The sequence below is a fragment of the Myodes glareolus genome, chromosome 2 (assembly GCF_982192425.1).
Source record: "Myodes glareolus chromosome 2, mMyoGla1.1, whole genome shotgun sequence".
NCBI lineage: Eukaryota > Metazoa > Chordata > Mammalia > Rodentia > Cricetidae > Myodes > Myodes glareolus.
The window spans coordinates 87568509-87582222 of NC_142027.1; the positions used below are offsets into that span (position 1 = coordinate 87568509).

At 43.2% G+C, this 13714-nt stretch overlaps 1 protein-coding gene across 2 annotated transcripts in view; it reads right to left on the reverse strand.

Moving 5' to 3' along the window:
- Nucleotides 1–514: 514 nt before the first annotated feature.
- The window catches only part of Ubl3 (ubiquitin like 3), a 43994-nt gene continuing 30794 nt past the window's right edge, over nt 515–13714 (reverse strand). For both annotated transcript variants that reach the window (XM_085685199.2, XM_085685201.2), the window contains 4 exons: nt 7432–7540; nt 5613–5699; nt 2386–2463; nt 515–2098 (listed from right to left, as the gene is read on the reverse strand). In XM_085685199.2, the coding sequence (XP_085541325.1) occupies nt 2046–2098; nt 2386–2463; nt 5613–5699; nt 7432–7540 (327 nt within the window). In that variant the 3' untranslated portion in view covers nt 515–2045. The remainder of the gene's footprint in view (nt 2099–2385; nt 2464–5612; nt 5700–7431; nt 7541–13714) is intronic.

Sequence of the window (13714 nt, forward strand, 5' to 3'; positions counted from 1 at the left end):
TTTAGCCATCGGTAGGGAGAATCCAGTGTTTTCATGTATACACTAGCACATTTTTGGTGTTTTCAGTGTAGGACTTTACTTCTTGCCAATAGAGATATTCGTAACTGTCCAAATTCAATCACAATTAATTGAAAGCTCCTAACTGTGTGAAGACAGAGAGTAACTAGAATCAAAGTATTAAAAACGATTAATGAGTAGTTTGACTTACAAAAGAATACAGTCATCATGACGGAGTGTTCAGCTAACTCCCTGCTGGGTTCTTCTCCAGTCAGTGCCTACACAGCAGATGGGCATGACATTTTCTGAAAGCAACGTCTCAGTGGTAATGGGGACAGAACCCTAGCTGCTGTGCTTCACACACCAACTGGGCAAGTGATAAAGACACGGGGCACGCCCAACTAGCAACAGAGTGCAAAGTGAATGGATTTTAAAAGACCCAGAAAAGTAGAAAATTAATTGTAAAATAGATTAAACAAGGCTTAAGCAATTATTGACCTTTAAATCACTCACAAAATGCACTACAATTTTTTATTTAGTTTACAGAAGGAATCTATTAAGTACAGGTTGCAGAAAGAAAAAGTTTAGTACTATTTACATTCATTTTAAAACTCTGTTCTATACAAATTTAATTCTGATCAGTATGAACAATATTTTCGTAGATCTACTGCATATAAAGCCTCTTCATCAACGCATTAACAATGAATAAAGTAACCTGATTGCATTTAAACAAAGATGACCATCGAGACCATTGACACTTAATGCTGCTGAGAGCTAAGAACCCTCATTAAATACAGAACACAACGCAGCCTGCAACTTCATCTTTAAAAAGGCTGGATAAAGTTATTGATATGGAATACTGGTCTATATGCTACACGCCAATCTATATTTGCATTCTACAGTTAGATATTTTATGTTTTTTTTATTAAATATAATCTACACATATTTGTAATTTCATCCAGGAATATTTCTTCCCAGTGAAAAAAATATAAAATCTTTTTTTTTTACAGGTTTAGATGAAATTAGCTCATGCTTTAGTGCTGTGCAAATTGTTTATTTATAGCATATCAATTTTTAAATTATTGGTAAAAATAAGAGTGGTGCTACTAATCATGTATGCCTTAAAAATCAGCTTGTGATCTTAATACAACTGCAAGCACTGATTCCAAATGCAAACTACATAAAGTAACAAAATTAGTATCTGGAGACTGTTTAAAAGGATTCCTCCGTCCTAGTGAGTAAGCATAATGCAGGGCGTGGTTACGGATGACTGACAGTGGCGGGAGTTTCCAATTTTCTGATATTCAAATACACAATCGGATCTGCTGCTGAGGCTTCCTACCGTTTCTGCGCAGTGACAGCCCCTGAGCGACTGGCCCTCCACATTAAGGCTAGGGACACACTGCTGCCTGGCCTCTGTGCTGTCTGGATGAGCCCCTTGCCAAGAGGACTCAGGGCGTAGGCAGCAGAGGTATTCTCTGCAGAGTGCTGGGGGCAGCAGGCATGGCTTTTCCTTTGCTGCAGTGAGGACAGTCACGCCCAATTGGATATCCTGTGAGGACAGCCACAGTGGCTGACTTTGGTAGACTTCACCCAGCATTTTGGATCCCTTCCCATTTTCCCTGTGCGATTGGCCTGGTGACTAACTTCAGTGATGCTGAGTGTCCTCCAATGCAGACGGTCACGGGGTACTTCTGGGCACCACAGGCGCTGGCAGATTCTGCTGATGAGGAAAAGAATCTTTTTTCACTGCAAACTGTACTTCAACACTTGATTTCTGACTTGTGCGGATGAGCCTCTGTGGCAGCAAGGCGACTTCCCCTGGAGACCACTGTGCATTTCAGACTGCTCAACACAGACAAGAGAGACAGGAATAAAGGACCAGATGAGAGTGTTCTTGGTTCTTTTTACTTTATAAGAAGAGATGACAGAGTTCCCGAGTAATTCAGCCCCATGGATGTGCAGGTGACTGTCCTATAGGTGTGGGACGCTGTTGAACCTCCTCTGTCCCAGCAGCATCAACAGACTCGGCACATGCTGGCGACACGTCACAGGATCACGCAGCAGTTGCTCTCCCCAGTCTTCTCCCGATTCCTCTGGCCTGGGGAAACAAAGGCAGCCTGTTTTAGCCAACTGGGTCTCGGGTGGAGAGGCAAAAGAAGAGGCATAGTCAAAACAGCCTGAGCTTGGCCCAAAGCTTGCTTTAAAAAACTACAGCCCTGTAAATAAGAAACCTTTTCATCTTGGCATGCTTCAAAACCACCTGGTTACTTGCTCCATAAGCTCAATTCATATACTATGAAAACTTCCTTCTCAGCAGAATGTCTAAGTGGAAGCAGGCATGATGTCTTGATGGCTCAAGTTAGGCATCTTCCAGGGTAGGCTTACCTTGTGAGTTGGGCTCTGGCAGGGTCTCTCTGGCCACCAAATGCATCACCGTTGTTTTGCCAAAAGGAAGTTTTAATGCTATATAAAAAAAGAAGGAACAAACTGTTACACACACGTCATTCTGTGAAATCACTAGCCAGGGATGAAAGCACTTAGAAACACTGCCGGTTTCTGAATGGCTTCAGGTTGTGGCTCCTCCACAAGGGGACATTTCCTCATCCCAGGGGAGTGTACAGTTACAAGTGACTCTCATAGCTTCAGCACTGGAAAGACTCAGGAATCTGTCTTATCTGAGAGTAAGCACATACTTCTACCTATAATCTCACTGCACTAGTCTGTGCCCTGCTTTTCAAGGCATGCTCTATGCAGATCTACCAACTGCTAGCTGTCCGTGCATTGTCACTGACTCACAGCTGCATGGCTGGCACTTCTCTTCTGCACCCAACTCAACAGCAAACAGGAGGCACAGCTACTGGCAGCAGAAGGTAAAGGAGAAGCCAGAAAACTGGAATGCCCTCCTTCATGGAAGACCTTTTTATACACAGGGCAACATCCAGAAGATAGGATTTCAACTTATCCTTTACACCACCAGCATTTCAACTCCAAAGTTACACTGGTGGAAAATGGTTAAGTGCAGAAATCTGCATTTAAATGATTATCAGGGTTGGGGCTGGACTGTTAACTCAGAGGCAAAAGACTTGAACAGCATGCATTAGGCCCTACACTCCTAGCCACACAAAAGTAAGTAAGTGAATGAGAATGAAGGAGAGTGCCCTGGTGATGACCCACTCTCTCTGGTCCCCAGAGACTGTCAGAGGGTCAGCTGACCATCATCCTCACAGCGGAGCTATCATCGTGCCTCTCCTTCAGTAGAGTAAAATTCCATGTGATTAACTCAAAAGAAGGGGACTCAGGAATGTTTAAAGAGACCCAATGACCACAAATTTAAACTTGAAACTGAGTGAATCACAGAAATTCACAGAATGACAGAGCCAGCTGTATGGACCTGTAATGTGGGATTCCCCTTTCTATTATGTGAATATGTTTTATTACCACTGGTTAATAAAGAAGCTGCTTTGGCCTATGGTATGGCAGAATATTAGCTACATGGGCTACTGAAGGAGAAAGATGCTGGAACCTTACCAGTAGGCCACTGCCTCATGGTGATACACAGATTAATAGAAATGGGTTAATTTAAGATGTAAGAGCTAGATAGAAATATGCCTATCGGCCAAATGGTTGTGTAATTGATATAGTTTTTGTATGATTATTTGGGTCTGGGCGGCCGGGAAGCGAATGCACAGTCTCTACTTACATACCCGTAGTCTGACTACTCAAGAGGCTGAGGTAGGAGAGTTGCTGGAGCCTATGCTAGGCTAAGTTGCACAACACAGTGAAACCAGGTCTTAAAGTGGGTGGGGAGAGGCAAAGAATGAGCAGGCCCAGCCCTCCTCCTGTGTCTGCCTGCCCCAGTGGGAAGGCTGTCCACCTGCCTGGAGCCTCACTGGTTCCCCTTCCCCACTGCTTGAACAGCACCTACAACAAGGACTCCTTTTCTTCCCATAACTGGGCTGTTCTTTTCTCTGAGCTGGTGAGATGGCTCAGCAGGCAGAGGTACCTCAGCAAGAAGCCTGCCGACCTGAGTTTGATCCTGAAACCCAGGTAAAGCTGGAGAAGAGAACTGACTCTATCAAGTTTCCCTGTCCTCCATAGCAACAAAATAAAAAAATTAAAAATACTGTTGTCAACTATTTTTGATTCTATTAAAAAGCCTACAATTACCTCTGCCTTTGATCTGTAGCTAGGTTCTAAATCTACTTCACAAGTTACTGAGCAAGTTCACACTTTCAGAGCAGCTGTGGAAATACTGGAAAACACCTGCCACTGCTGTACAGGTGACAAAAAAGGAAGCCTGCAGCCTAGAAAGCAGACAGCGGAGTGCTAGCATGTGGTCCAAGCAAGCACCCAGCGGCACTGGCCTGTGGAGTGCTAGCATCCGGCCTAACCAAGTCCCAGGTGACACTGGTCAACCAAGGGCTACCGTACTCCACACCACCTGTCTAAATCATGAAAGCTGCAAGGCCTTTAATTTGCTTCCAAAAAGATTGGTGGCCACACAATGGTCACAATGAGAAAAGTCATTTTGATGATTATTCTAAAAGTTTTTAAAAAATAGTTTTAAAACTGTAATTTAATGAAAATGAATGAACCATCTTGATTTTAGCACAAATCCTATGAACTTTAACCTGACCCCAGGACACTGGGCTGGCAGAAACTGCTTAAGAGACCACTGTTCAGAGGGAGATGGAGACTCACTCAGAGTCAAGAGTCAATCCAACCAAAAATCAGTTTTTTTTTATTTATTAATTTTAATTCAAGGTCTTGTTTGAACCATAGGAATTAAAAAAATAAAAGATGGCCCCACCATTAATATATGCATAAAACATTCAGGAGGCTAACAACAGCCAACTCTCACCACAGGGTTGATCTAATTAGGCAAAACTACAGAGAAGCAAGCCAAATAAATTCTACATCTAAATGGCAGTTACTTCTTATAGACTACAGTAGTTTTTGGATCAAATTTAACCCTGTTACAAACTAGGCTACATGTGAGCCTAGACTCGGAAGTAATTCACTAATGTGCCCCTGTCAGTCACTGAAGTCACCAGCTCTAACCCTCAAGTCTTTTTACAGAGGACTTTATTGTCCCATGTAACAGAGCAACCTGAAGAGGGGGCAGGTAGGTGTCTGGTCATATTCAGTGCTGTAGAGGTTTATTAGTGCAGATGCATAAAAAAGCTCAACACACACACAGTAACCAAATGCTAAGAACAATCTGCCTGAGGAAGAAGAGAGTGCAGCTCTCAAGTTAGGCTTAGAAGACAAAGTGGCTATGTTGAAGTGAGGATCACTGTGTCCACAGCAGCTACTTACTTTATACCCACACAACAAGCAATTTCCCAATTCACATGAGAAGTTGCTGTCCTAAGTGTGTCTGGTCTGTGATGGGTTTTAGCTTAGGAGCATCACATCTAGACTATATCATCCGGTAGCTCAACAAAATTCACCTGGAACACAGTAGGTCTGCACACTGGCAGGCAGGGCTCATCTGACAGGGAGAAGGCACACCCAAAGCAGGGGACCTCAAACTTGATTCTCAAGTCATCTTTTTTAGTAAATGTAAAGGCACTGTCATTTAAAATATAGCAGGAGAGAATATCAATTACCTCCTAACGTGACGTTCCCGTGTAGAAATCTGCCTTGGTAGATGAGTCGCAGGATGTTCGGGCTGCTCACCTGTTCTTCTTCCCAGTCTGAAAGAGACGAACTGGTTAGGGGCCCACAGCACAGCAGGGGCTGTGCACTGTCACATTCCATGGCCCAGAGTGTCCACCGCCCAGGCACTGCAGCCCTTGCTCCTTCCACCTTCCTTAAGAAGTAGCAAAGAGCTGCAAAACACTGTCTGCCTCTCAAAAATCTGAAGTTAGACAATGAGCTGGGGAAAATCTGTCTTAGTTAAAGGGATCTATCATTTGAAAATCAATTTCCGTTATCAGTAATTAGCAGAAAGTTACAATGTTTCAGTGCCTGGCTCAAGGGCAGTAACAAGTTCCTCAAAGACTTTCTTAGGGCTCCTTACGTTAGGTGCTGAGGGATGTATTGTCATGTCTTCGCCAATTGACCAACATGACATGGAAGCTGGGACAAACTGCTGCCAGTGGTAGTACGGGTGGCTCAGTAGCTACTGCGACTACCATCTGAAGACCTCAGTTCACAGGACTGCTGCTCAGGCAGGATATGCTTTCAATGGCAGTTCCCATCAGCTTGCTGCTGCAACAACTGAAGCTCTGTGTTTAGTTAAGATTTGAGAATTCCTATTTACCTTTCTCAGTAACTCTAGGTTTGCTTTCAGTGGGAGATAATGGAAACAGACACAGTCTAGAGTAATGGAAAGGAAGGGAGGCAAGCTTCTACCAAGATTTTGTTTTGTTGAGTGTTCAAAACAACTTATGTGCATGCACTTGACAACATCACCTGGATCCAGGTACTCAAGTCCAAGAGAGTAACTCTTACTCATTTCCAGGCACCTGTGCTATGCCTGCCTTCTCCTAGGCCCCCTCTTTTCCTGGGCATTCTGACTGCACTGTGTCCTCTAGATCAGATCAGGTGATCCACTCTGCTTCAATACGAATTACTCTGCATGTACTGCCTTTAAAATCATTGTTTACAGAGTATGTATGGCCAAGCATTCCTTTGTTATACAGACTAGTGACGGTAATTTTAATCCATACAGAAGAGAGGCTGGAACTGATTTTGCTAAACATATAATACAGACTCGGTATGGTGGCACATGCTTGTAATCCCAGATACTGGAGAGGTTAAAGCAGGAGGATTCCAAGTTTGAGGGCAGCCCAGGGAATTTAGCGAGACTTTCTAAAAAAGAGAGCAAGGGATACCGCTTGGTAATCGGGTACTTGCCTAGCATGCACAAGGTCCTGGGTTCAATCTTTTATACTGGAAACAGTTAAATGAGACGGGCTAAATCAGTGGTACCAGATGGCACATGCCATGGGCAAGCTCTAAGGACTTACTGAAGGCAGAGCATCACTAGACAGGGAGGAGCTACCACAGACACACCCCCAAAGTGTTCACTGTGGTGGAGCTGAAAGAATGCAGAGATTTCGCTCTTTCTGGACCCTGTTCACAGAAGGCATGCAACATAAACTGCAGGTCAGCTTTGTTTCAAGCTTCTTTTTCAAAAGGCCACACATGGAGGAGCCCACGGGGCCTGCTGCCACAGTAAAGAGTCTCTTTCCTTCTGTGTTTTGGTATGAAGTTGATTCACATGGAGGTGGATGTGCACTGAACACCCTGCTAGGCCTATGGCAAACATGGCCTCTGTACCCCTTGCTCCTTCACTGCTTTGTGGTGAGAAAGGCAAAATCTAGGGGAGTGGCTCCGTCAAGAATCAGTATTATGCCCTCAGTACTTCTTCAAAACGTGTCAAGCAAGTTGGGGACAAAGAACCAAGCAGCCTGTACTCACCCATGGGCCAGTTGTCATACACATGCTTTGCAATGTCAGAGGCAGAGTCGTTTGGAGAGAAGAGGAACTCCTTCGTCTTTCCACTCACCAAGATGAGGCGCAAATTAATCTGTAAGTAGACAGCGATGCTCTGAATAGACATCTCAACTTGAAAACAGGATGGTTTGTACAGGTTTTCACTGACACAACATTCTGAGTTGTTGCCAGTGCCACTGTGGGTTTTTCATTTCAATTTTTAAAATTATTTAAGTCATCAGACAGAGTCAGAGTTTCATTATGGCATTTTTCATACATACATCATTATACTTTTTTTTCTTATTCTGCCTCCTGCTGAAATGTCCCTGCCCCGCCTCCTGCCATCCCCTGAAACTCTAATAGGTCTCCTTCCTCTCCAAAAGTCCCACCCCCTTCTACTTTCATGTCATATTACTTACACAAATTCTTTCAGAGTAGTTCTTATAATGGGATTGGTATATAACTTTTACGTCCTGTTATTTACAATGAGCACGCCGCAGGTACAATTGTGAGTAAAAGCAAACCAAAATCAAGGGTCCTGGGGAGATGGCCTGGTTGCTGCAAAAGCATAAGGACCTAGAGTCAGACCCTGGGCTGCTGTCCAGCCAGTCCAAGCTAATGGTGAGTCAGAGCTCAGTGAAAGACTATCTCAAAAAAGCAAGGGAAAAGGATGGAGGAAGACACTTGACACTGACCTCTGGCCTCGGCATGCACACAGGTGCATGTACACCCATACACATGTACACGCACAGAAAACCAAAGCCATTATGCTTCCGAATATATAACAGTGTCCCCAACTAAACTGCAGCTTATGACTGCTATTATAGAATTTGCTTTAATTCAAAACGTAATAAAAAAAAAACCCATCAACCTTAGAGGACCTGTTGCTAAACAGGAAAGCAAACAAGAATAATCCATCAATTTTGTTCTGCATTTCTTAGATTTTGTCAAAAGCCAAAACGTACTCCAACTAAGCAAATATTTTGAAAAGTTCACTGTTTTACTACTGTTGTTAAATTCACTGTATCTACTCATTTCCCTATAAGACACAGATGTAGGTATGGTTTTCTACATCTTCAGGTCTCTATTTTAAAGACTTTAGTGGGGCTGGAGGTAAGCTAAGCAGTTCAGAGCACACACTGCTCTTGCAGAGGACCCAGGGTTGAATCCTGATATCCATGAGAGATGACTCAGAGTTGACTGTGACTCTAGCTCCAGGGATTTCAATGCCTTCTTCTTATGGACACAGACATGGACACACACACACACACACACACACACACACACTTTTTTCTTGTTTTAAAAAGACCTTACTAAAAAGTTGGGTCTGGTCCCAAGCTGAACATTAGACATTCTAGTCTGGCTTCTTTACATATGACCAGAGAATGTCGCTGAATCAAGGCGACTGTGACAAGGCCCAGGTTACCTTCTCTCCTCTTCAGTTACTAATATGTACTTTCTAAAAATTAAAGCAATCAGAAATTCTCTAGGTCCGGGAGTCAATATATGCAGATCAGCACTACCACAGCACTGCACTCCTGCTTTCCCCTTTAAATCAACCATGGCGACACCACCTCTGGTACCTAATCACACAGAAAATACGCTGAAAATTGTAGAATATCTACCCTTGAGAATGGGTACTCAGCAATGCAGAATCAACTGGATTCTTAGACAGAGTGGACTTAGGTTCTGAATTAGAATTTGTATTCTAACTGTATGGAAACTCAACAGAAGAGTAAAAGGAACTCTATGGTACAGTGAGAAGCTTTCAATACATCAGTAAGAATTTAGAGCTACTTAAAAAATGAACTTAGACTAACAATCTTAATATAGGAAAAGAAATGAGTTGCACATTGTAAAGAAGCTCATGCTGAACATACCTCCCCTAAAGCTGAACCTTTCTGAATACATTTCAGACTGCGGATCCTCAGCTTAGGGATGGCCCACAAGTCAAATCTCAGGCATGCTTCAAACTCTGAACTATCTCTGGCCCCAACCATTCAAAAAAGGTCCTCTCAACCTGTGCTATGCAGAAATTGTCTCACTGGAACAAGCTCAGGTGGCCATCTATAAGACTTAAACTGTTAGTTAATCCCCAGCATTTTCTTAAGACATTCTTCTCAAGACTGAAAAAGTAAAAAGCTATCACTGCCCCCCCCCACGGTGTGTGTGTGTGTGTGTGTGTGTTAAAATGGAGAGGGGACACATACACATGGGAAATCTGTCTTCCTCTTAATTTTGCTATCAACTCAAATTGCTCTTTAGTGTTTTGTTTTGATTTTTTTTAAAGAGCTATGCATATGAATATAGAAATGTAACATTTTAACACCAAGTTATAAAATATTCCTGGTGTCCTCTCAAGATTCTTCACTGAGCCTAAATTAAACATTCTGGCTGAAGAAACCACAACACGCACATGCGCACCCTACTCTACAAATACACATTGTGTTCTCAGCACTTTCCATTTAAAACTTGCACCATCATGAACCAATAAGCTGATAATATACTTTTTCACAGTTCACAACTGTCTGTTATCTACTCACAATACTAGAATCTTCTGCCCTTTACATGTATTTGGTACCATCTTAAAAGAATTATTTTTCTTGGATATTTATGGGTGGACACACATTTTTGGTTACACGGCCCTACTAACCCTCCTTACTTGTCTAGACCATTATCATACCTTTAGTATCCTGCTTCGCTTCAGAAAACACCTAAAACTAGAGGAGTCTGAAAGTGGCTTGGGAAAACTATAGAAATATAGAAGCAGGAGACTATGACAACTCCAAGGCCAGGAATTTATCAGTCTCACAGTTATAAGTAGCTAAACCTGATGGAGGCCGCGTCAAGGAAATTAGAAACAAAATGGTAACAACACATGGAAGCACTGGGCCGCATAAAGTAACTCGCTGCCTGAAGCACCTGCGGTGCCTGGCACAGGTGGGTGCCTAGTCAGTTGGCTGTAAGGATCCCCACGGAGATGCAAACTGGAGAGATCATAAGGAAGGCATGAAGGAAGCCACGCCTCAGAGTTCCTGATACCAAGGTGTACAGGGGTGAGTGATAACTTCTAGGAAGTGCTCTGGGTGCATGTGTACTCCTCAGAGTTTGTGACATGCCAGTTAGACTGCATGCTGTCACTGAATGAATATTCTGCAAAGTAAATCCATTTCTATGCTACCATGCACGTATTTTGACCCAGCTTCTAGATGAAGACAGAATGATTATTAATATAGCCAACTTGGTCCCACACCAGAAGTGTAACCTGCCTCGTACAAGGCCAGATAGTCTGGGGTTGTTAACACCGACAGAGGAAAATACTGAATTTCAACCACTCAGATGAGCACAGCACGCAGGCTGGCCAGCAGTTAACTGTTCCTGTATTGTAATAAAAATCTACTCAGGAACAACCGCCCCCTAGAGGTAATAGAGTCCTCCACATGGCAACAGGGTAAAGACTCTTCTTTAAAGCTTATGCACAACACACTTCATGCACATGTCGAATAAATGTTTATCGGGACAAAATGACTTGGTATGAGTGGAGCAGAATGTACCAGAAATCTCAAGAGGTGGCATTCAGAGCTTCCAGATGAACTGCATGCTGAAAAACTACTTCTGAGGTAAAGCAAGGCAAGATGACTGTGACCACTGCTGACTGTTCATGGTCCACAGCCACTGACTACAAGGCCAATGGAACAAGAGGCCCCAGACTTTCAAACCACCATCCCTCTCTGAGAAAACATAAATTTGGAGACACCTCATTTAAAGCTTAATCACATAATTTGTTTAAAATGATCAGGATAGAAAATTTAGGTGAGTCAAAGAATGGAAGACAGACCTGACTAGAGAGAGGACCAATAGAAATGAGACCGTTATGTAGGTAGACAATCCCCTTTAAGAGGAAGCAGAAAAGGAATTCACACTTCCTGATTGAAAGCCTGAAGGGGTAAGCAGTAAGGCCTGGGCTATGTCCCCAAGTTTCCCTTGGGAAACAAGAGAAGCACAGCTGCCTCCGTGCTGTGGGTCTCCAGATCCCATGTGCCCTACCCTGCCACCATACTTTGATAAATGGCCGTGGCCAAGTGGTGAGTGGAAAGACCCTAGATGACCTCTTAGCAAGTCACTTTTAAAGGCACTCAGCACAGCTCAGGGGAATTCTGCTGGGTGAGGGGAGGACCCCAAAGGTCTACACTGTGTGAGTTCACTTAGAACCTCTTCTACTGACAGAACTGGAAAAGGAGAGCAGGCCAGCCTTGGGGAGGAACGAGGAGAGAGCTGTATCTATGGAAGTGGGCAGGGGGAGCTGTGCATCTTCCTGCTCTAGGTCATGATGTGCCAGTGTCCCAGAAATGACATGTGATAATGCTACACAGAACTAAATACACTCATCTACCGCATCCCCGTGACATAGCAAGACTGAACACCCCGTGAATCTTACCAATATCTGATTCTGGTAGTGATGTCATGGTTATTAAAGGGTTACCATTAGGGAGACCCAGGATTTGTTATTTCTTACACGTGCGTGTGAGTTTTAAATTATTTCAAAATAAAAAGGTTCTTCACTTAGGTATGCCAGTGGTGCCTACAGTTGGTATTGCCTACCATTGAGGGAGAGAGGGAGGCAAGTGAAGACTAGCCTGGGTGATATCTCAAGAAAAATCAAACAACAAATAATGCAAGTACCCAACTTCTTAAACATGTACATGAGATTTAATGTGCATCTGTTTTGATTATTTTTCTTATTTCCACTTGAAGATGACAGTATTTTTAAGTAGTTACTTAATTTAGAAAAAAGATGCAAGCCTGTATTAGTGACTTGTCTTAAGACAATATAGTAAATTGAAAATAGATATGTGGTTTTCCTTTCTTTAGAACTGAAGGTTAATAAATAGCAGATTTTAAATTTTGTTAATGCTTCTATAAAAGCAACAAAGAATGAGGGAGAGTGTAAGATTGATTTAAAATAAAAATTATCCAAATACTTCTACAGTACTAAAATATGAAAGCTATGTATTTAACAAACTCATTTCCCATCCACTCAGACATCTGGAACATACCGTTATGTGTTTGCATCATGAAAAATTTAGTATAAAAGTAGAGTTTCCTAACCTTCATTAAAAGAGTTATTTTAATTATATGTATTTGAGTGTCTATGTGGGTGTGTGAACACGAGTGCTGGTCCCCGTGGAGGCCAGAGACATGAGATATCCTGGTGCTGGAGTTACAGCAGTTGTGACACAACTGGTGTGTGTGCAAGGGACCCAACAGACATCCTCTTCAAGAGCGGTACAAGTGCTTACACATTGGGCCATCTCTCCAGCCCCCGAGTCACAGTGCTGAAGACAAGAAACACGCCAAGGAGTGAAGAGAGGAAGGAGGGCTGTCCAGGATGTGAAAGTAGAGCTGCTCACTAAGGATTTGTTGAGTGCGCTTTAATAGGAACCAAAGAGGAAGCATTTATGGGTTGAGTCCATAGGAGAGCACAGCACAGAAAAGCCTACCGTGTGCCACTTACTGGGACATTTCACATCGTATTTAACCACTCCATCTTGCCCACTGCCAAAGCAGAGAGAGACCACAGCCTCACTTTACAGCCATGGGAGGGCTGGAGGCAGTGCCTCACAGTGCTTGGTCCCCAGGCCCTGCTTTTTATTCTTCACAATCATTCTGCCTGTTTAAAGCACGGGCATCTTCACTCAGTCCTTAAAAGCACCAAGGTCCTACTTTCTTCAAAGCCTCCGCACAGGTCGTCCTTTACCTGGGATGCTCAGCATTTCCCACCCCAAGGACACACCTAAATATCAGTGCACAGCTCTGCCAGACTCCACTGCCTACGACCAAACTGCTTCTGTGTGCTTCAGAGGGGAGAGCATAATAAGTAACCCAGTCTCAAAATGGATAATCACTGCAGATGATATACTAAAACCACATTACGGAAAAGAATTTCAAGGAGAAACTGGAGAAGCCCAGTAAGTGTTTATAATCCCCATTGAAAAGCAGCTCCAAAAATATTTGTGCAGTTTATTTACTCATGACATCTATGAATGTATTTAAGCTACATATAATACACCCGAGTTCCTGCCTGTGGCCTCACCGACCTTCCAGTAGACTAAAGCCCAGAGACATGACTAACCACACTGGCACCTGCTGACTGGATGTTCTCAACATGGTTAGCACCTTAGGTGACATAGATTCTAATCATACGTTGCATATTAAGTCCTGAAAGTGGGATGTTCACTCAGTGAAGTATCCTGTTTCAAATTTTAGA